This window comes from Carcharhinus amblyrhynchos, chromosome 2, assembly GCF_965287045.1.
Source record: "Carcharhinus amblyrhynchos chromosome 2, sCarAmb.v2.hapA, whole genome shotgun sequence".
NCBI lineage: Eukaryota > Metazoa > Chordata > Chondrichthyes > Carcharhiniformes > Carcharhinidae > Carcharhinus > Carcharhinus amblyrhynchos.
In genome coordinates, this window is record NC_137325.1 from 12,529,313 (window position 1) to 12,553,690 (window position 24,378).

The 24,378-nt window shown below is 40.4% G+C and overlaps 1 protein-coding gene across 5 annotated transcripts in view; it reads left to right on the forward strand.

Annotated features, from left to right (window-relative positions):
- Positions 1–1,046: 1,046 nt before the first annotated feature.
- The window catches only part of dnajc13 (dnaJ homolog subfamily C member 13), a 128,787-nt gene continuing 105,455 nt past the window's right edge, over positions 1,047–24,378 (forward strand). For 4 of the 5 annotated variants that reach the window (XM_080202253.1, XM_080202271.1, XM_080202280.1 and 1 more), the window contains exons 1-3: positions 1,047–1,184; positions 12,985–13,063; positions 23,133–23,208. In XM_080202253.1, coding sequence (XP_080058379.1) covers positions 12,996–13,063; positions 23,133–23,208 — 144 coding nt within the window. In that variant the 5' untranslated portion in view covers positions 1,047–1,184; positions 12,985–12,995. Of the gene's footprint in view, positions 1,185–4,648; positions 4,733–12,984; positions 13,064–23,132; positions 23,209–24,378 lie in introns of all 5 variants that reach the window. The other variant, XM_080202262.1, reaches the window with a different exon arrangement.

The window sequence follows — 24,378 nt, forward strand, 5'->3', positions numbered from 1 at the left end:
AGAGTACATAGGGGAGGAGAGGGTGTAGAATGTAGTGTTACAGTCATAACAAGGGTGTAGAGAAAGAGCAGCTCAATATAGCAGTTGATCCATTCAAAAGTCTGATGGCAATAGGGAAGAAGCTATTCTAAGCTAGTCAGTAAGTGATCTGATGTAAGAAAATAGAAGAGTATGTGCGGGGTGCATGGCGTCCTTGATTGAGCTGGCTGCTTTTCTGAGGCAGTGGGATGTGTAGACGGAAGCAATGGATGGGAGGCTGGTTAGCGTGATGGACTGGGCTACGTTTACAACCCTTTCTAGTTTCTCGCAATGGGATGTTTTGATTTTTTGATTTATTGTCACATATATTAGTATACAGTGAAAAGTATTGTTTCTTGCACTATAAATCAAAGCATACTGTTCATAGAAAAGGGAAGTGCAGAATGTAGTGTTACAGCCATAGCTAGGAGGTGGAGAAAGACCAATTTAACATGAGCTAGCTCCATTCAAAACATACTTTTCATAGAGTACATATGGCATGGCACAGTGTTTAGCATTGTTGCCTCACAGTGCCAGGGACCTGCGTTTGTTTCCTAGCTTGGGTCACTATATGGAGTTTGCACATTCTCCCCAGGTCTGCGTGGGTTTCCTCCAGGTGCTCCGGTTTCCTCCCATAGTCTGTAAGACGTGCTGGTTAGGTGTGCTGACCTGAACAGGCGCCAGACTGTGGCGACTAGGAAAATTTCACAGTAACTTCATTGCAGTGTTAATGCAAGCCTTACTTGTGACTAATAAATAAACTTTTTAACTTTAACGCAGGGGAGGAGGAAAGGATGCAGAATATAGTGTTGCAGTCATAGCTGGGTTAACATCTCAAATAATGACTGAGAGTCCCATATTTAATGCTGGATTCCGTCACAGCCAAACAACCTTTCCTTTTCGACGACTGAGCCGGGCCGTCGCTTTGAAATGACGCAACTTCCGACCGCTGCCGACAGGTCAACTTCCGGTCAGGCGCAGGTCCCGTGACGGCGGCGGGGGGCAGGGCGCATGCGCGATGCCGGCCGTCTGAAAATGGCAGCTTCCTAGGAAGAGAGGGAGGCGACAGGAGCCCGGAGGAGCGGGAGCAGACTGACCGACTGGACGGCCTGAGAGCGCGGAGCCCGGCAACTCTCCTCCACCTCCCTCCTTCCCGCTCTCACCAGGTAAACGTCCAGAGGGCAGCGGTGATGGATCCCGGGTCTACATTCTGTGGAGTTTGTTCAGAGAGGGAGGAAGGTGGTGACAGTGGCTCCGGCCGGGCCCCCATCTTCACCCAACTCCTGTCACCACCCCTCCCCTCCCCTAGAGTGAGTGCTGAGGGGAAAAGGCTGTGGCTTCAGCGCCCCAAGTCCAACCTTTGGCGAGCCCTGCTCTCTCAGTAGTGGGGTTCCCAGTGGTGATCACTTTACACAAACAACGCCAATCTCAATCATCTGAGCCCAGACACACATCCATCCACCTCTCTCTCCCTCTATGTTCATATTTCGCACCTATTTCTTAATCCTGTCCCCCCTCTCTTCCCATTTTTCACTGCTGTCCCTCTCTCTCTGTTTCTTATTCTTGCCCTTTTTGTTTCTATTTCTCGCTCTTGTCCTCCTGTCTTATTTCTTACTACTTTCTCTCTGTTCCTACTTCTCACTCTTGTCCCCCTCTCTCCCTATTTCTTCCTGCCCTTTCTCTTTCTGTTCCCATTTCTCACTTGTCCTCGTTCTGTCTGTCCTCCTATTTCTTACTCCTGTCCTTTCTCTCTCATTTCTCACTTTTGTCCTCTTTCTCTCTTCCTATTTCTCGCTCCTGTTCTGCCCCCCCAAAACCCCTCGTGTTCTGTGCGATGGACATTTGCAATGTTTTTTTTTGTGTGCTGCTGTTTGGCAGAACGGGAACGCTAATGCCTGCATGTGCGGCTGAGCGTGACGAGGAAATCGGCGAGCCCAGGAAATTTAAGACAAATGCAAAAATTTCCGCGCTGTTTACGACCTCGGCGAAACCCATCGGCAGACAGCAAAGTGTTGAAACTTTTGTCGGCGGACGCGTGCAGCCAAGCTGCACTCCGACGAGGCCTCTCGCAAGCAGCAGAGAGATCAATTGAACTGATAATCCATTTTTTTGGTGGTGTTGGTTCAGAAGAATGTTTGCCGGAGCACCAGCGGAACCTTCTGCCCTTTGAATAGTGTCATGGGATTTTGACGTTCACCTGGAGCGTATAAATACGGTCTTGATTTGACGGCGGCAGTCAGCACAGATTGTGTGCTGAACTTTGTAGAGTGGGGCTTGATCCTGCAACTTTGTCTTGGAGACAGTGACATCTATGATCTACCGTAAGATAGGATTACATGACCCATGAAGATGAACCTGGACGTTCTGCACTACTTGTCTTTGGCTTTCTGTGGAGAAAAATGAAGGAACTGTACTCTGCCCCCCCCCGTTTCCCACTTTTATTTTTTCTTTATTTAAATTTGGCTTAACTTTTCATTTCCTTGCACTTTCCATGCCTTTATCCCGTGTCTCACTCAGCATTGTATTGCCTGTCAATTTCTGCATGTCATGCTCAGGTTTTCTTGCTTTCCATGGGGTTTTTGCAGCCACTGAAAGTATGATTGAGGCAGGCAACAAGTGGAGGACTTGGCTGGGTGGAAGTGAGACTTTGCTCGTGAGGAGACTGGAATCTGTGCTTATGGCACTTTGCAGCTCCAGATATGCATTTCCCAGCCTGACCAGTAGCTTCCTGATCCCACTCAACCAACTTGGCAAAGAACGCCACTGAGTGGGTGCAACTATTCTGTTGGCCGTTTTTCTTTGATCCCAGATTCCACCTGGCTTACGAACAAGGCTGTGAAGAAATTTACTGATTTCAAATTGCATATTTTCCCCATCCGTAGGGAGCTAACAGGTGAAGGTTGACGGTATGGGGTGATGGATGAACTAGATTTAATATGGCATTGTTATTTGTTATGGTAGATCATTGGGGATCTATTTTAATACATTGCTAGATCAATTGGCTGAGTATTTTTGTCTCTGGTTTCAATTAAACGCAAGTTGGTGGCAGTCAGTTGTTTCTTCAGTACTTTTTTAAGGAAATAAAAGTAAATCTTTTGAAAACAGAAGAAATGCAAAACCAGCTACGGACCAAAAAGGGAAAGTAGAGTTGAAAGTATTACTGGAGAAATTGAAAGTTAGCAATGGATCGATGGTGAATGTGGATGGATCCTGTTCATGGAAAGTATTGAGAAGTAATAGACTGAGTGCCAGCTATTTTCAGGAGTGGCGTGGAGTAGGATGAATTTGGTGTTTGCAACATTGACTGAGTTTGAATTTTAATGTCAACTGTCCTTGTATATCAAGGATATGAGTTCAATTTGTGACTGATGAAAGTTACAAATTTTAATAAACAGGAGGAGGATGCGAGCAGCTCTCTATGGGAGAGCTGCTTCATATTACTGAAGGGGGCAGTAAATGATGAATGCAATATGATTGGGAGGTGTGAAGTGATGCATGTTGGAAGGAAGAATGCAAACAGTCGATTTAAAAATTAAATGGTGTAATTTTTAAGGGGGTGTTGGAAGAGACGTAGGAGTTGATGTACATAAATCTTTAAAGGTGACAGGATAAGTTCATGTAGCTGTCTTTTTTTAGAAAGCAGATGTGATCCTTAGCTTTATAAATAGGCATAGAATACAAAGCAAGGAAGTTGTGGTAAACCTTCATAAATTATTGGTTGCGCTTCAAATAGAACAGAATATTATCAGATTTTGGGCAGCACATTTCAGGCGGGATGCCAAACTCTTGGTGAGGGGGTGCAGAAGTACCATGGATTTCAGTTATGTGGAGGGGCCAAAGAAACCTGGACTTTCTCCTGAGTGGGGAAGGGTTAAGGGGAGATTTAACTGTTAAAAAATTGGTAAAAGATTTTAAGGAGTAAATCTGGGAAACATTTCACCAGCAGATTGATCAATAACCAGAGGACACATTTTAAAATCATAAAATATCTAGAGTGCAGAAAAGAAAGTAAAGTTTTTATTTATTAGTCAGACGTAAGGCTCACATTAACACTGCAATGAAGTTACTGTGAAATTCCCCTAGTTGTCACTGTCCGGTGCCTGTTTGAGTCAATGCACCTAACCAAGGAGGCCATTCAGCCCAGACAACAATCCCACCCTGGCCCTAATCCCGTAACACCAAGGAGCAATTTAGCATGGCCAATCAACCTAACCCTCATATTTTTGGACTGTGGGAGGAAACAGTAGTGTCTGGAAGTTACCCAGGCAGATACAGGGAAAATGTGCAAACTCCACACACTGACCCAAGCTGGAGAGATCAAAGGCAAAAAGTCCAGGGAGGGGAAATGAGATCTTTTCTTATGCAGCAAATTGTTGCAATCTGGAATGCAATCCCTGAAACAGAATCAATGGTCACTTTCAAAAGGATGATATAATCAAAGAAAAAATCTACGGAAAGAGCTAAAGATACTAATCAGATATTTCAGAGTGAAGATGTGGTGAGTTGAATGGGTTCCTTCTCAGCTCTGATTCTGTGAGGATTGCATTGTACATTTTTTTTTGTTGTTTTGCTGCAATTGATTTTGTAATTCTGCATGTTTGAAACAGGCTGTTTGCACTTCTCTTTTCAGCAGCCAAATCCATTTCAGAGCCCCAGGTTCTGGTGATATCCATGGCTTTAGTGTGTAGAGACACTAACGGAACATTGATTTAAGGTTTGAAAGGCTTTTTATAGTTAGCTTGGTGGTGTGTGTTAAGCATTGACTTCATGCATACAATGGGGGTTGCAAAAGTGCAGGCCTATGTTGGATTGCTTTAATAGGTTAAATACAGCATCAGTTTTATTGCTAAGTCATTGTTTGTGATGGCCTCCGTTATCCTAGTGCATGAAAAGTAGAAAAATGTTTATTAAATGTTTCAATTTTATTTAAAATTAGTGATTTTTTCAGCAACAAAATGTTAACTTCCTATATTGTTTTGAAACATCCTTTGAATCTGAGACACTGTTACCCAAATAGTCCGAAACAATTGAAATTTCCAAACAATTTCAAGCGTTGTTGTTTTGATTGTGCTTTTTATTGGAACCAGAAAGATGCAAACCATGACCGTACATCAAATTATGTAATTTTGCAGATTGTTTCCGTCTAGTCGGATTCTGTTTAAGGACAGAGCATTGATTCTATTATCACTTGTGTTCTGTCAATAACATAATCACCATACAGTATAAGATGCCAAGACCTCCATTTAGTGCCATGTACTCTGCTTCCACAGGCAGATCTTTTTTAAGTCCCTGATCACTGTCATCCTTTCTTTTGACTGACCTTTATGCCAGAATTGCTTTTATATTTCTCTTTCCTTTGCCCCTTTTATTTTTTTTCCATTGCACTTTCTGTACTCTGCTTGTCTTTTTCCATGCTATAAACCTAACGTTGTGCTATATGATTATATCAGTTATACAGCACAGATATAGGCCATTTGGTCCAAATTCTCCATACTGGTGTTTATGTTCCACTCAAACCTCTTCCCATCTTTTCTCATCAAGGTTCAATCGAGGTGTTCAAGAGGGAATTGGCTGTTACCTGAAATGGTAGAAAGTGCAAGATTATGGGAGAAGGTGGGGCAATGGCACTCGGTGAATCGCTCATTCGGAGAGCTGTTGCAGCTACAATGGGCTGAATGGCCTCCTTGAGGTTTAACAAATTTGAAATTCTGTATATTCACCGTAACCTTCCCCTTCAGTGTGATTGTCCAGTTTCCCATTAAATGCATCTATACTATTTGCTTCAGCCTCCCCCTGTGATGGTGAGTTCCACATTCTCACCATTCTTTGGGTAAAGAAATTTCTTCTGGATTCCCTATTGGATTTCTTGATGACGTATTATTTCAGTGGTGACTGTCTTCCTCACAAGAGGAGACATTCTCCCTGTAGCCAGTGATTAGGAAGGCAAATGAAATGTTACTGCAAGAGCAATGGAGTATGAAAGCTGGGATGTTTTCCTACGGTTGTGTATGGTGTTGGTGAAACCACATCTAGCAGCGTTTAGCCTCTTTATTTAAGGAAGGACCTAAATGAGAGAAGCAATTTAATGAAGGTTCAGTCATGTGGTAATCAGGAATGGCAGGGCCGGGAATGGTCTATCTTATGGTTAATGAACATAAATTGTCCTTAGCTTTAGATTTGTCAACTCTAAATTTTGTGAATGAAAACGACAAAGTCAAATTGTGAGAAGCAGAACTATGAAAACAGAAATTTTAAGCTAGAATGGGAAGAAAGTTTGTTTTCACCATTAAGGAACCCTATTTGCTGATGCACCATTGGGTGAACTTGTGTTGCATTGGATGGAACATCTGCAATGGTGGGGAAAATGTGGGTTTAATAGTGATCCCAAATTTCTGGAGTTTCTCTGTATTCATTGTACAAAAAGCTTACAAAAACAGTTCTTGAAATTGTTAATTTCATCCACTTGAATGGGAAGACTCACTGACAGTTGAAAACTTATTGAAAAGCTGGATCTTGAACAGGAGCTTGACGATGAGTCTTTCTACTGCATTGTGGAGGTTGTTAACCAGTGCTGTCTTGAATAGGTTTCTGGGAATGTTGGAACCTACCATTGCTTTTCTCCTGTCCACAGTTGGACCATGATAAATGGATGCAAGATCTCCTGCTTGGGATATTATGAAACGTCTGTAACTCTCAACTTGGTACTCCAGGGGTAGGGTAAGATTATTTATACCCTTGCCCAGATTGTTTTCAACTTCCAGAATAAAGTAATGCTTTTGCAAAGAGACATATTGTCATAAACCTTCAACCACTTCCCCATCTCTGAAGGAGAGCAAACACATTCCAAAATTTACAGATGGATTGCTTGATAATTTTCCAGCCAGTTTTGATGCCTTGCAGGAACAGAGGTCCTGCTTTACCTTTCTTGTAAACCCATTCATGATTGACATGGTCAGCGATGGTTATTCGATCCATCTCTTGGTACAGAAACGTCTGCTGTAGAAATGGAACTATTGGACTTCTAGGAGGACTGTGGTAATGCATAAATCACAATCTGGAATCAAGCTCTGGAAGCAAGTGTCAGAAACACAATATCCTCACCCTGTAAAAACTAATGTGTGACTCAGTTTTCAGTGTAACATACAGTTGTGAAGTATTATACTCTGAGGTTTGTAAAGTCAAAAGATTATGGTCCTTACAAATCAACATATCAAATAGATCTTCAAAGATTAGCAGCCAGGATGGGGACACACAAGACCGCTACCAGCAATAATTAGCCCATGTAAAGTTTGTTCATGTCCTGTGACACTCAAACACCTGATTATCGTATGCGGTTGTTAGGTAAGGAGCTAGTGATCTTCTTTAGAGCCTCCAACACCCACCAAAAGAGGGCCAAAGCTGGACACACTTGTACATTTGATCATCCTGACGGTCTGTTTGCTGGTCATGGATTTTCAAGCTTCATGAACTAAAATCCAGGTTTTTCTCAAGTTCACTATACTTGAACTAGGTATTCCTAATACCTGAATAGCACTGTTTCATTACATTAAATGATAGTTGGTAGATGTGGACCCGTTTTTTCCACATCTAGATCTTCCTTTTGAATATAGTTTTCGAATAAGTTTTCTTATCTAAGCTTTTGACGCATCTTTGTGTCAATTGCGAACTTGCATGTGTTTTCTCCTTAAGTCTTGCCCCGGATCATTTAATAAAAAGGTGAAGAATAACACTGAACCCTAAGGCACTCTTAATCACTGTTCTCTAAGAAGGTGAAACCTGTTAAAATTCTGTACTGAGCCTTTCCCCTGGGGCGGTCACGCAATTTATCTCAAATGATCCCTTCTGGCTTATTCTGGTCAAACTAATGGGCTTGTATGTTCCGGGTTTGGACCTATATTTCCCTTTTTTAAAATATCAGTATTGCTTAGGCCTCTTCAATGGAAACAATCCTAGACTTCTGAGTAATAAAAATAAAGTTTATTAGTCATAAGTGAGGCTTGCATTAATAATGCAGTGAAGTTACTGTGAAATTCCCATTCTCTAACACTCGTTTGGGTCGATGTACCTAACCAGCATGTCTTTCAAATTGTGGGAGGAAACCCATGCAGACATAAGGAAGAATGTGCAAACTTCACACAGACAGTGACCCAAGCTGGAAATTGAACCCAGGACCTTGGCACTGTGAGGCAGCAGTGCTAACCACTGTGCCACCCTGAATAGTTAAATAAAATATGCAAGAGGACATTTCCGGGGCTTATGGTCCGGATTTGTCAACTTTCCGTCAAATCTGCAGACTGCATCAGAGTTTGGATTCCAAAATTTGGAAACCAAAATTTAAATATCATATGCTGCAGAGCTGCCCACATGTTGCATTTTTATTTTTGTGAATCAGTGATTTGTTTTTATTCACTTTATCCACTGCATCAGTGCAGTGTGAAAGTGATCTAGCTTTTAACTTGGTGACCAGGACTACATTAACGCATTTTTCATCATTCCTCCAAATCACAAACCATGTTGAATCATGTACACTTTCTTTTTATCTTCAGTCTCCTAGGTGGTATAAAGTTCTCTTACTTTAGGTATAGTTTTTGCACATTCTTTAACCCCCACCACTGACATGAGAGGGCCCTGTTCCTGTTTAAACATCCTGGTGTTTCATAAGAGCTGTGTGAAATGTTGCTCCTTCCCTGAATCTTTATCATGCAAGACCTTGCTCTGATGTTGCAATTTGCTTTGCAGCTACTACATGTGTGGGGGAAGGAGGGGTAAAGCATTTTTATTTTGTATCTTTTGTCAAACTTTGAATAATTCCAGGAAAACTGTGGTCTGCTTATCATCAACTTCAGTCCCTCAAAGGCAGATTGCCTTCTGCTGCAAAATACTGTCCTGGACTTTATACTGAAAGCCTGGTGGAATTCGAGCACTATCCACTCCATGCTGGAATACATCCCATCACATTGGACATGAGTCTTGGCCATTGGCTCTCTGTGCCATTTACTCAATTTGTAAAAATGTGAGCTGAAGCAATGCTGCACTTACATCTTCAAAATCTTTGCCTGGCATACCGTTCATAAGGCATGAATAGAGCTTCCTATGGAGCACCAAGTTGTTGTTTGAATGCCAAAGTTGCAATGTGGTGCCTTATTAAGACAGGATTGCTGTGACACGAGTGGAAAACCAGACTTGTTCAATTACCAAGTTCTTTGCATCTATCAGCAATGAAAAGCAAATTGTGCATTGTCTTTTAGCGATCTGAGGTTACCCAATTTAATGCCAGCCGGTGCATTTTAAAAATCCCCTTGCATTTAAATTGCAATTATTTTAAAATGACATTTGTTTTTAAAAATGGATCATTGCCTCATAATATAATTCTAGACACAAAGTTGATCTTTGTGGCAGCAGCGTGTCCCTTTGCAACTTGCAGATAAGCTTCTTGTTGCATGTTTTAAAATGGACACTATTTTAGTGTGGTTTTATTTCATCCAACTTTGGTTTGTAAATTGCTTTAAAATAAACTTTGGTAGTAGAGGAAGCTGGTCAAATATTGTCTCTTTCATTTGAATATTGCTTACAATATCTTGAACCACCTGACCACAGGCAAGTGAGTACAACAACCAGGCTCCAACCTTCGTTTTCTATTTAGATAGTCAACTTAGCTATGTTTTGCAACAGTTATCTGCTTTTATTGCTGTTGTTCTTTTAATTTTTGGGATGTGTGAGCACCATAATGTTTGTATCCTTACCCAATTTTCTCGTTTTGCTGAGATTCTTGAACTGTTTTGTCCTAGTGTGGCTTTGTTCCTGTTAGAAAGAAGACTTGCATTAATAGAGCACTGTTCATGACCACTGCATTCCAGAGAGCTTTATGATCAGTGAAGAACCTTTGAACAATGTGTACACACATACAGGGTTTTTGGGGGAGGGGGGGTTGGAAGAAGTAGCAGTCGTTATGGCTAAGTTGATGCTAATTACAAAAACTAAGTTGCATAACATTTGCCAGTGGGGAGTTGTTTGTACTTGAACAAGGTGAACTTGATAACATTAACAACCAGCACTGATTCAAAGGAAGATTGTGTTGGAGGTGATGTGTATGCTGGATGGGGGAAATGCAGTAGATGTGATGTATTGCGTTTTGGAAAGTGAAAATGCCATGTAGATGTTTAGAGCAGATTTAATGCATAGGAAATCTGTTGAAGGAGCAAATTACAGCTGCAGCCTAGAGGGGGCAATGATCCTGTTTAATTGCTTTTCACCTGGTAAAAGCCTAGGAGTGGTGTGCTCATAAATCATTGAAGACTGGAGGAAGTTGGATAGTAGTACTGATGGGGCAAATGGGCAAAAAGTGGCAGCCAGAATTCAATGATATGTAAGGGGTGGTATATTTTATTGAAAGAATAATAATCCTTTTGATAGGCTGGATGACTTGGAGAAACAGTAGGATTTGGGGTTACTGGTTCACATTAAAAATACCATCAATCGATAAGGCTATAAGAAAAGCTAATGGGAGATGGGGTTTATGGCAAGAACACATACTCTATAAAGAAAGGTGATAATTATGCAAAATCTTAGTGAACAATATTCCAATTGTGTTCTATTTTTGCTTCACATTATAGGTTAGATGTTGAAGTAATGGAAGATACAGTTAGAGTCACCAGTGTCTAGGATGAAGAAATGTCAATCAAAGCATGATATCAAAAAAATTATGGTAGTTAGAGGTAGAGGTAATTCAACAGCTGTTTAAAATGACGAAGGGATTGTGGATGTTATAAAGTCTTTTCTGGTGGCTGAGTGTAGAGCAAGGGGTCATTTTGACTGATTTTCCTCAATGCATCCTAATAAAGAAAGCAGTCGAGCTGATTTGCGTTGTCTGATAAATTGCACACTCTAAGCTGGAAGATACTTGTTTGAACAGCAGAATTAATGGACTTGAGCATCCTGTTTGTCCTGCAGTTTTACATTGCCAACAGCACCCATAATAAAGCACTGAAACTTGACCCATTTGTATTTGTCTGTCATATACTTTCAGTGGTTTTCTTGGATATCTGACTGGAACTCAGTTCACTGAATATCTTGGCAAATTAGGGTCCATGAATACATCTGAGTCTGCAAGCTTTATTTCCACTTGAGACTAGATAGGTGACTGTGCATGATGGGTTTAACAGTTCTATATATTGTTGTATTTCTCCCCTATACTTCCAAAACTTGCTGACTCAACTACTAATGGTTTCCACAACAATAACTGGCAGTTCCTTAGAATTTAGGACAGGAATTCCTCTGGGCTACATCAACATTTGCAAGGGGTCAGTATTTACTGGGGAGAAAAGGGGAAGGGATGACCATAGTAAAAATCATAAAAAGCAATTGCTCTCTGTAAAGATAAGTAAAACCAAAAACTATTTCAAATGCAATACATGCTACTGCATTGTGTTTACTAGGTCAAAAATAGTCTCAAACCTGGGTCTAGCATGTTTTAAACCTCATTCTTGTACCTATTCACATTTTCTGTTGGTTCAAATTTCATTTTCAATAACAGGAAACCAGCAGAAAGTGGGACAAAAGATCTACACTCCAGTGTTCAAGCTACACTAGTTCAAAACAGGCAGCCAGATAACAGCTCAATAGCAAATGGTCAACTCAATTGTATCATCCCATGTTTTTCAATATTCTGCCATGCACTTCTCTTGTTGAGCTGTTTTCTCTTTCTGATTGACTTCTAGCATTCCCGACACAATTCCCAGGAACCGAGCAATCGGAATGAGAATTTTTCAACACAGGAAAATATGGGTAGCCTCCCTTGATATTTTGGAACCACTGTGAATTTTCATTAGTCTTTGCAGCCTATTCACTGATTGGAAGACTTCCTGTTTGTAAGCTATGCTCCTGTGTCCCTGCACACCTGATAAGTGAGTGAAAGGGAAGATGCACAAAGAATGAGGAAATCATTATTGTAACAGTGCATGGTTTTGTTTAAAAGTATCAAAATGAGGTAAAGTGGAAACTCCTGAAACTTGTGATACCTGACAGAAAATACTTAAGTAGGTATCCATTGATAGAATAATCATTTTCTAATATAACTGGCAGAAGGATCAAAGGGGAGCTGAGAAATTGGAAAAGAGTGGATGGTTTCAAAAGTAGTTTTCCAAGATGAGTAAAATTCTACTTTTTGGATGGCAAAGAAATTGCAGATTAATGAGGAAAGTCCAAGGAAATGCTTCCTATACTATGATTCTATCTGAGGGCATGATGTGGGTATGCCGGCGTTGGACTGGTGTAAACACAGTAAAAAGTCTGACAACACCAGGTTTTAGTCCAACCTATTTATTTGATAATACACTCGCAAGCTTGCGAGTATATTATCAAATAAATAGGTTGGACTAAAACCTGGTGTTGTCAGACTTTTTACTCTATCTGAGGGGACATATTACCATGCTTATCTGTACTTGTTGGGGGTGGAGATGGTGGGAGGGCAAGGAAAGTATTTATTTGCCAGGAAGCAATTTTCAAAAACACTTGATCACATTTGACTCTCTTCCCAAATCTTTTACTAAGACTTAACTTTTTTTCTGTTTTCCCTCTTCTCTGCCAGAACCGCATCCTGCCCACTGAAGTATTGAATAGGCCACTGTAATGCCATAGACAATCCACTGGAATCTATGTAAAGGAACTGAGGCATTTCTATCACTATCAAAGTCAATAATTTCCTATTGGCTCCAGAAACTTTCCACCAACGGAAATGATCCTCTGATATTTGAATGTGAATGCACTTAACAGTTGAACTTTGTGGCATTTAGGAGACAGCTAACATTGTATACAGCGGTACTTAAGCAAAACATACATTTATTGCTTTTGTCCTTTTGTTTTTCACTAATGCATTGGCCATGTGAGCTCCTCTGATATATTTTTAATATTGGTTTACAATTTGTAGTACATTCAGTTTTTTTCATTTGTATGTAATCTATTTTTCAGGTCACTTCAAAATGAATATCATCAAAGAAAACAAGGATTTGGCCTGTTTCTATACAACAAAACACTCATGGAGGGGAAAGTAAGTACTGTTGATGATACTGGGTTAATTGTTCTGAATTGAAGAAAACTGTTCACACACTTTTTAAAAGGTTTAGTTACTACTGAGCTTTTTAAATAGCTTCACTGGTTTTCATCAGCAATTGAATATACTTGTGCTGTTCATGGGAAAGAATGTTCCATTTATACAATGTCTTATCACTTTCTCTGATTTAAAGAGTTTCACTGAAGATTAGTTATTCTTTAAGTAAGATTACCATTATCTGGGTATGATGTTTGGAACTTCACATTTATAGTGACCGGCATGGCAGATGGTAAGTGCCAGGCTGTCCAAATCCCAAAGGGAAACTTGAAACAGCTGCCAGAACAATTTTGCAATTTGTGTATTATGAGGAGTTTCTGAAGTCAAGAAGTAACACTTGGACCAACTGTCATCATTTGAAATGTATTAAAGTTAAAAACATTTTATTTGGAATAAAGGGGGAAGTGGGGAAGAAAATAACACCTAAAACACAAGAACACCGTTACACAGTTAACGATACTTTTCAAGTGTTTCCTAATTTTAAAAAAAAAATGGCTTGAGTAAACTCGCGCTAAACCCCACTTTGGCACCGTATTTTCTGATTTCAAATTCCAGTATCTTTATCACATGATGCTCTGTGGTGTTCTGAAACAGCAAAGTGATGATCACAGGTCCAGCTTCTTCCACACTCAAGATCTCACCAGTCACCCCACACAGAGACAGCCTTTAATGTTTTCTTAAATCTGTTTTTCCATTCGATCTTACGTTGTGTTCTACAATCCTTCAGAAGTTCATATTCCCAGAATTGATCAAGCCCTTTTATATTTTATGGCTACAATATTTAAAAGTAAACTTGCACTAGTTTGCCTCCACTTGTAATCTTTTGAAATGCAACAGTCAAGTTCAAACCACTTGCTTGCTTTGTCTGATGTAAATTTCTATTTTGAGCACTCTCTATTCGTTGTCATGTCTAACCACTTGTCTTTACGCATTGATTAATGTTTGACTTTGCAGTTTCCCTGTCAACAATCTAATAGACCAATCACACCTCCACAGGCTTATTTCCGAGGAGATGACAGTGATATTACAAGATAAAATAGGATTCCGATTGTACTAAATATCAGTTGTTTACTTTTGTTTCCTCCTCTTAGTTTTAAGATGCTGATCAATGTTTGATGTATTTCACGGAATGAGTTTCCACTGAATCTACCTGTGGAGATATTTGTATTTATGTATGTATTTATTTCTGGATAGATACATCAGTGCTGCAAATGGAAATTTCACAAAGATTCTCAAGATAGTTATTTTGATGTAACAAAAAACTGTAAGAAGTAGGTCTTTCTGGAAAACTATTATTCTATATAAAATAATTGGGTTTTCTTTTGCGTCTAATTATGCCTTTGAGTGCTATTCAGCTTCCAAAATGACCGATGAGGACATGTGGCGTTTGTAACATCATTGAATCCCATACTGACAACAGGAGGGCCGTTATTGTCCGGGAAATGCAATTGTCTAACTAGATACCAGGTGACAGTACGTTATAGGGAACAAACATCCTCCCTGTAAAGGCTCAATCCCTGTGACCTTTTGACTCTTCATTGATTTCAGTTTTGCGAGATTAGTCAAATTGGTCAAATGTTGCTGGGCAGCATGCTCGCCTCTCCAGTAGCATTTATCCTGCTGTCATGTCTGGATCAAGACTGCAGTGAAGTCTGGAGACCAGTAGGCCTCTGGTGAAATGCAGTCTGAGGGTCTGTGTAGATTATTTATGTCACTTGACCTCAGTTAGCTCAGTGGTCAACATGTGATTTGTCAGGATTGAGTGCAGCCCATAAGACATTGACTATTGTCCACTGCCACATTTCCCTGATTTCCATTCACGTAGCTTTTTTCCCTACTGGTATGATTGAAATAATATGCATGTAAAGAAAGGGCACGTAAAGTGCAGGCGGATTCCAGCAACATTGACTGAGCCACGTGGTCCCTCTGTCCATTCGAGCATAAATATTTATTTTGCCACTTGAGGTTGATAGCATATGAATGAATTTTCTATAACTTGTAATTAAATATTTGGTATATATTAAATGTATTCAATTTTATTTAAGGATCATAGTTAGTGAACATACCTGATTTTAATTTGAGATGAAGGATGTCCACGTGTGTGACTCACTCATTAGCCAAAGTTGCCCATCACTGCTAACTCTTCCCATCACTTGTATTTCTGATAGGGTGGTAATTGACTGAGCTAAATTTATGATTTTTATTTAGATGTGACCTAACTCAACAGTCTTCTATTTTGGGTAGATGACTGTCAAGTGTGGTGGCATCTAGCTTTGGTGCTGTCTCTAGTGCAGAATGTGCACATCTTCAGCATTAGAACTGGAGCTTGTCCATAGCCTTTACTGTGTTGTACCCTCAGCAGTGGTTTAATATCATATGAGGCCAACATAATTGACTAGAAACTGGCATTAGCAATAGTGAAGACCTCTGGTGGAAGCAGTGTAGGATCATCCATGTAATACTTTAATGATGCACATTTCAGCCTTGTCTCTTACACTTGTGTATTGGCTCCACCACAGTTGAGGATGTTCAAGGCGTCTGCTCCTTCTCTTGTCCAGTTGCCTACTACCTTGTTGTAGCACTTTGATCAGATCCATTGCAGCATGTTTCACCATGTGTAATCTCCTGTGTTACAATCTTACTAGATTGCTAGCTGATATGCAAATGTAGACCTAGTGCTACTGCTTATAGGCCCTTCTGCAATCCCATTTCCCTTTTGAAATAGAATTGACCAATTACCTTGACAGTGATTTGGGTGAAGGATGTGTCAGCCTGTCAGTTTACAGATTGTGGTAATTTGCACTTGTGCTTCTGGTGGTCCACACTTGCATGGATGTTTAATTTTGGGCCCTTGTCTCATTTTGCACATTAGTAGTGCCATTCTACATGATTTAACAAGCTTTGAATGTGAAAACAGGGCTTTGTTTGCAGAACTCTGCAATGTGCACTCCTGTCAATGCTGTCATGGGCTGACATCAGGATGAGTTCAACTCGATTACTTCCTTGTGTTGACTCCTTCACTACCTGACCAGACCCTAGTCTGGCAGTTGTATCCGAGTGTGATAATACACGTCTTCATTTCTAGTTTTAGTCTTCTATGTTTTCATTGCAGTTAATGATTCTTACCAGGAATAGGGCTTAAACAGGTGGTGAAATGGGAGGGCACAAGGTTGATGCAATTTTAATGCATACAGATGTGAAATGATACAGTTTGGGGGCAACAATTTGGAAAGGGCAAATTCTAAATACTTAGGAGGAAGGTGTGAGCAGCAGGACCAGGGGAATATATTTACAACCCTTTTTGGCGGAACAGGTTGATAAAATGGTTCAGAAAGCATATGGGAATGCTTGGCTTGGAGTAGGAGCATTGGGTACTAAAATAAGTAAGTCACCTAAACCTTTAAGTTGCAGGATAAGCCTCTGGTTGCGATATTGAATCGCAAGGTTGAGATCAGATGCCTAGGCGTTGAAAAGGGTTCAGAGGGGATTCACTTTAAAGGAAGGGACTTCCATTCTGTGGAGAGCGTGGGGAAGCTGGGGATTGTTGACCTTGGAACATGGAAGGTTCAGGAGACTGAAATGTTCTAGAGGGTGGCGAAAGCAGACTCTAAAGCAACCTTCATTAGGCAGTGGATATGCTCTTGAAGAGGACTAACTGGCAGGGTTATGGTGATGAAGCCACGGGTCAGCACAGAAAGCGATGGGCTAAATCTTTGCTGCAAGACTCTAATTCACAGTGACATTTGGGGACTTTAGTAATAACCAAGTTCCACCTGACTCAGCCTGTTTCATTTACCACAGGTTCTGCCAGACCTGCTGGATATTTCTAGCACTTTGTTTTGATTTTGGATTTCCAGAATCTGCACTATTTTGCTTTTATTTTAGTTTGTGTGGTGTTTTTCACATAGCTTAAGCAGTTTTTTTTTAATTGCAGGAAGTGTTTATGAACCTTGTTTAAAATGCAGCGTAAATCATTGTTGACTGAAGAAGCCAGTGCATAATGGATATACAAATTGTTGAAGCAGTTGGAGATTATGTAAACTTGCTGAAGGATATGCTAGGGTGCTGAAATTTTGCATTGTGCCCACACTGCGGAAGTACTAAGTTGGCCAAATTTGAGAGATCTGCCTTGTCCTTTCTGCGACCCCCCCGAAAAGAGCATACATTCTTGAATTGGCGACATGGCCACAGAGCAACATACTAAATTCTTCTCACTTGTACTCAGATTTTTGTGTCATGGGTCATCATTATACTGTTTAATGTGAAACAGGACTTCAAATGATGACTCAGAATTTTACTAACATTTTGCATCTTGATGACTAAAGTATATTTATTAGTCACGAGTTAATGTTTACATTAACACTGCAATGAAGTTACTGTGAAATTCCCCTAGTTACCACACTCTGGTGCCTGTTCAGGTCAATGCACCTAACCAGCAAGTCTTTCAGAATGTGGGAGGAAACCAGAGCACCTGGAGGAAACCCACGGCGACACAGGGAGAACATGCAAACTCCACACAGACAGTGACCCAAACCGGGAATCGAATCTGGATCCTGGTGCTGCGAGGCAGCAGTGCTAACCACCACACTGCCCATACAGTACACAATACACAGCAAAAGTAATTGATTTGGTCTAATGTCATAGAATCCCTACAGTCCAGAGAGAGGCCATTCAGTCCATTGAGTCTGCACTGACCACAATCCCACCCAGGAATTACCCCCACATCCCTACATATTTACCCACTAATCCCTCTAACCTTTGCATCTCAGAACACTAACGGCAATTTTAGCATGGGGAATCAACCTAGCCTGCACATCTTTGGATGTTGAATATATTTAATGTCATTGAATATCCTTTGTCTGTACTTCCAGAAAGTGTATTTTTTTTGAATGGACTCAATCTTGAACTGATACGAACCTTGTTGACTTTTTGCATGCGAAGTCTGTGACCCGAGCCAACATGAACCTTGCTGTTGGGCCTTTAGCACAGGAAGTCTAGTTATCTGTCTACTGTTTACAGTCCGATACTCTTGCCTTGTGATTTTGTGGGTATTTAGTGCTTTTATTCCACTGTGAATATGTCAGAAGACATATTCACAGTCTGACTATTACCTGACAATTTCCTGACTATTACATAAGAACATATGTAAGAACATAAGAAATAAGAGCAGGAGTAGGCCATCCAGCCCCTCGAGCCCACCCTGCCACTCAACAAGATCATGGCTGATCTGTCGTGGCTCAGTTCCACATTCCCGCCCCCTCCCCATAACCCTTAATTCCCTCACTTATCAAAAACCCATCAACCCGCGTCTTAAAAATATTTAGCGAGGCAGCCTCCACCACTTCAACGGGCAGAGAATTCCAGAGATTCACCACCCTTTGAGTGAAGAAGTTCCTCTTCAACTCTGTTCTAAACCGCCCCCCCCTTTATCTTGAGGCTGTGCCCCCTAGTCCTACTGTCCTTTCTGAGCGGGAAGAGTCTCTCCACCTCTATCCTATCCATCCCATTCATCATCTTTATATGTCTGAATGAGATCTCCCCTCATTCTTCTAAACTCTAACGAGTACAAGCCTAGCTTATTCAGCCTCTCCTCATAGCTCAACCCCCTCAACTCCGGTATCAGCCTAGTAAACCTCCTCTGCACTCCCTCCAAGACCAAAATATCCTTGCGTAAGTGCGGCGACCAAAGCTGCACACAGTACTCCAGCTGCGGCCTCACCAATGCCCTATACAGCTGCAGTACCTGTGGGTAATAGTCAGGAAAGGAAAAGGAAGTATTATTCATGTGCCAAGAATATGGAGTTGTTGTAGAAAATTGTCTGTGGTGCATCTGTGAGGCAATTGAACAATTACTATTACAGCTGTAATAAGTGTCAACAGGTAAGAAGTAAGGTGCGAGAGTGTTGGCAAATGGAGAAACAAACATACAATTCATAGACTGCAGCTAGTTTAGGCTTGAGCTATTGTCATATGAGGAGACCTGGACTTGCCATATATACTGTAGCTATATCAGATCCAAAGCTGAGAATATCTGAAACATGATCAGCTCCAAGAGTTTTGGATAAAGGAGTTTCTTTTCCAAATATATGTGCAACATTGTCATTCACTTTGCAGAGGTATAAAGCAGCTTTAATGTGGACTAGAAAGAATTTTGATTGTAACTGGCAACCAAAGTGGTGCAAAGTATAACCAGAGACCCCAGTGCTCTACAATTCTGCAGCTTCTGTAATTGCCTTGTCCTGGAAATTGTCCTCTGGCCTTTTCCTCAGTTTCACTGTTGGGACTAATTTGCTGGCTGAGTGCTGTCATTGACAAATTTCTAATCCCCATTGAGTTATAGTTCATTAAATTGCAATTGTAGTGTCAGAAGTGTGAAATGCATGATTATACAACCTCCTTGATTTTATTGTTGTACAAGGTAAGAAATGCAAGAGAATCAATAAACTGCAATGAGTATTAGATTGTGTTGATTGACACCACTGCAGTTCAGTGCATTGAGTAATTGTTATTTAAGCATTGAGCTGCTGTTAGACTATCAGATTGCTAGATGGAAAGCAGGTGAGTTGTGATTACTCTGGTTAGCTGAGTGCATGGGAATTTGTATTAAGTAAATCTTTTCAAAATCATTTAAAATGTACAATTTTTTAAACATGCACCCCATTTACTGCCTAACAAAATTGTTGGGACCTCTACTGAGAACTGCTGTAGAATTTATTCTAGTACTACAGAAGTTTAGAACACTTGAGTCAATGTATACTTCTCGAGCCTCGTTGATGCATTTAGCCCGTGAGCTGACTTAACATGGCTGGCTGAAAGATTGTCATGTTGACTAATATTTGACATGCCCAATCAACATCCTGTAAGAATTTGTGATCTCCTCTGGAGCAGAATTTAGACATATTATTCTTTAATCCAAACACTTTAATCTTTAATATCCATTAATTCTCCCACTTTGATTAAAAAAAATGCTCTAGGTGTTTCACCTTGAACATTGCCCTTTTCCAATATCTCTTCAAGTAATTACTTGAGGACTAGCTTGAGCCTGAGAGGAATTGTTTCTGCAGGTTACACTTTTTATCCAAAATAAGTCAAAAGATCCATCTGTAGGAAGGCAGATGGGTTGACTCTCATATGGGAGGAAACAGTAGCATAGTGGCTAGCACTGCTACCTCTCGGCGTCAGGGACCTGGATTTGCTCCCTGGCTTGGGTCACTGTCTGTGTGGAGTTTGCATATTCTTCCATGTCTGTGTGGATTTCCTCTGGGTGCTCCGGTTTCCTCCCACGTTCTGAAAGACGTGCTGGTTAGGTGCATTAACCCGAACAGGCACCGGACTGTGGTGACTAGGGGAATTTCACAGTAACTTCATTGCAGTGTTAATTGAAGCCTTACTTGTGATTAATAAATGAACTTTGCCTAAAGATTTAATTATTTGTAATGAGGTACTGTTAAGTGCTAAATCGCAAAATGCTTAAATATCTATTCATTAGACATCTCTCAGACTTTTCTATAAATCCCTTGATTTGAATTTCTTTCAGTACTTGGCACTGATGGGGATTTGGTGGCATTTTGCAAGAGGGGATCAGGGCCAGTGCAGTCAATTAGCTACTTGAACTTAAGGTGTCTTCAGTGTGTCCCTTTATCATGCACTATGAATATTGTCTTCAATATGTAACCTGCAGTATTAACTTTAAAATGCAATGCCTGGTTCCCTTGATGGCTAAGCACATTTAACCGTGGCTAGTAAACAAATGAGCCATACAGACCAGTATAGTAGGGCTGGAGCCAGTAGTAGTTATCTGAACCTCCTTTTAGAGAAGGAAAGTCCACCTGTAGTAATTCTTAATCCATTATCCTACACTTCGCGTGTGTGGGGGTGGCAGCCCTATAGTAAAATAGACAACTAATATTCAGTCAAGTCTAACATGTAAACAGTGGATAGGGTATTTTTTTTTTTGCTTGTGGAGCTGACCCCAGTGAAAGTGCAGAAAAGTTAACTCGCACCAATACACACTTCTAGGAATCAAATATGCAGCGCAAAACGTAGCTTATTGTGCCTAAGGTGGTTCTTTGAAGGTGCTGTTCTGAGTCACACTCCCCTACACTTTCTCCATAGCCTTGTAAATTTATCTTTTCAGGAATCATTTCCTCTAACATTGCCCAACGTCCCCCCACCCCAATCCTTATTTTTCTCTCAACCCTCATCCATGTCTTTATTGCCTCCTAGACTTAATTCAACACACTCGTAGCGAACTTCACTTTGAAACCTGAGATCATCCAAGCCTCTGTGTTCTTACCGTTCACCCACCGTTCCGCATTTGCTGACTTACGTAGGCTGCCAGCCCAGCAACACTTTGATTTTAAAATCTCTTCTTGGGCTTGCCCATCCCTATCTCTGTAATCGCCACCAGTCCCACAGCCCTCCATCTAAAATCTTCTCAATTTGGCTTCTTGAATGGTCTGCGATCTATAAAGACTCCATTAACTTTCCTAATATTCACGGATTTTTCAAAAAAAAAGCCATGCTTCTCTGGAAAAAGTAGAGATAATAAAGTAGATGTACTTGAAGGTACTACATAGTGGACTTGGAACTAACATCATCAGGTGGAGCTGTGATTAGCACCAGAATGGTTAACAGGCTAGCTATGGAATGCAAAACTGAGTGTTGGGATTAAAAGTATTTGTTGAGGATGACAAAGAGCAGTCCTGTTTCATAAGGGTCAGATGCTAGAACCATTGTTCAGTGTACAAATGGTTGGAAATCTGAAATCAGAAGTGCAATTTCAAAATTTGAGAATGATGCAAAATTGGGATTTAGTTTAGTTTGGGGTTTGGCAAAATGCACCACATGAGGAACGTACAATTAATAAGCAAACAACTTCCAATATAGATAAGTGAGATATGCATTGTGTTTGGAAGAATGAGAGGTTTCTCAAATAGGATGCAGGAACAAAGAGATCCATGGGTACAGTTACACAAATCTCATCGGTTACATGAATCTGATACAGGTGAATAAGCAAGAAACTACAAAAGTCATGAATGTAGCCCAATCCATTATGCAAACCAGCCTCCCATCCATTGACTCTGCCTACACTTCCCACTGCCTCGACAAAGCAGTCAGCATAATTAAGGACACCATGTACCCTGGACATTCCCTCTCTTCCACCTTCTTCAGGAAAAAGACACAAAAGTCTGAGGTCAAATACCAACCGACACGAGAACAACTTCTTGTCTGCTGCTGCTAGACTTTTGAATGGATTTATCTTGCATTAAGTTGATCTTTCTCTACACCCTAGCTATGACTCTAACGCTACATTCTGCACTCTCTCCCTCACTTCCCTATGAGCAGTATGTTTTGTCTGTATGGTGTGCAAGGAACAATACTTTTCACTATGTTAGTACATGTGACAATAATAAATCAAATCAAAAATGTCTTTTTAACAAAGCACTGAGGTTAGTTTCTTGAGGGATATAATCAAAAAGCAGAAAGAATGTTAAACTTCTATAGAACCTCAGTTCAATCACACTGAACAGCTTTGATCTCCAGGTTATTAGGAGGATGGAAAACATAGCGTTACAGTTTTTCAGAAGACCTTATTTGGAAGCCCAAAATTATTGATTTCTGAATGCAAGGTATTGCGCTGAGCATAGGATCAGACCTCAAATATCAATTGGCTCTTTGCTTTCAGCCGCTGGCTGACTAAATTCTTCGAGGATCATCTTGGATTTGCAGGACTTGTGTTCATTTATCTGTACTCTTGAAACTTGTCTGCTGCTTATGTCATGTGGGAATGACTGTATTAAGCTTGATACTTTTTCCCATTTAAGTTGCACTTCAGACCTTAAAATTGAATGCATTAAAATCTTTTACTTTAAAATATCTCACAACCATTGTGGTAGCTATTTACTATTAGATGAGTTGTTCAAATGAAGTAGAACTTTTTTTTTGTATAAGGAGTACTGACAACTGTGTATTACTGAACTAACCATGTGTCTTCTTTCCCTTCTAGATATAAACGAGTCTTTTCAATTGGCACACATGCTGTAACCACATACAACCCCAGTACCCTAGAAGTTACCAATCAGGTAATGAATGATTTAAAATTTACCCAGAAAAGTTTTTCCTCCTTGCCCTTTGCTGTTGAGTACATTTCCCCATTTCCTCCTATTCTCAGCATTAGCTCTTTGTCAAGTGAGGGGGATACTGGTTTACCCTTCCTTGTTTCTAATTGATGTCTTTCGCATAAGCGGAACTTTAAAAAAAATGCCATGAGACCTGGCCTCTTTACTTAGTTTGCGGCAGATACCAATGCACATTGGCATTAGCCATATCTTCCACCAGGTCACAGTTACAAAGACACGTGGATGTTCTTCCTGTGTAAGCCAGACCGTGAATTTGAGCAACAATTGGAGCAGAATCTGTTCCTTCTGGATAATTGTCCTTCATCAAAGGTTTATAAGTTACTTGATGCAGGGTTCAAGAACATCTATTGATAATCAGATTATTAAACATAGTGATAACTATTACCAACAAATTTATTTGAGTGTAATTAGTGCTGACTTTGACAGTTTACTGGAGTAGTCAAAAGAAACATGACCATTCTGAGCTTGATGGCTTTCGAGGTTTATAGGCCTCATCGAATTCCAAAATCTGTTCTAATAACTTGCACTGTTTTATTCTCTTTTCTCTCCCTCGAGATGGACTGTGATGTGAGGATGTGACAATTCATAGACCACATGCCCCTAATTTGACGCTTGCTTCCTAATTTTCAGATCTCTGGAGTTGTTGAGACTGTTGCCTTTTTTGAGGTTGGAGGTAACAAGAGGCAGCTGCTTTGTGTTTACCGGCTGAAGACTGTTCTGCCCAATATTTCTTAAACACCATTGGCTAAACTGAACTTTGCTCAAACACGTTTATCCAAAATAAAGCAGATTTATGATCTTCATTCTTCAACAGAAGCTAAAAGGCAAAATTTGGAAAATAACAGAATCCTTTTCTTTGAAAGCAGTTGACTAATTGAAGTCACACAGTGGCTGAACTTAATTCAGTGACTCGTTCTAGGTATAAAGCTTTCTCAAATGACTTTGTAGCTGTGATTTTGGGTATGAAGGCAACTGCAAAATGCAATCTTCCAACTGCATCACTTAACTTGATGAAGGGGCAGCGCTCTGAAAGCTCATGATTCCAAATAAACCTGTTGGACTTTAACCTGGTGTTGTGAGACTACTTATTGTGTATCACTTAAGTTGGTTCAG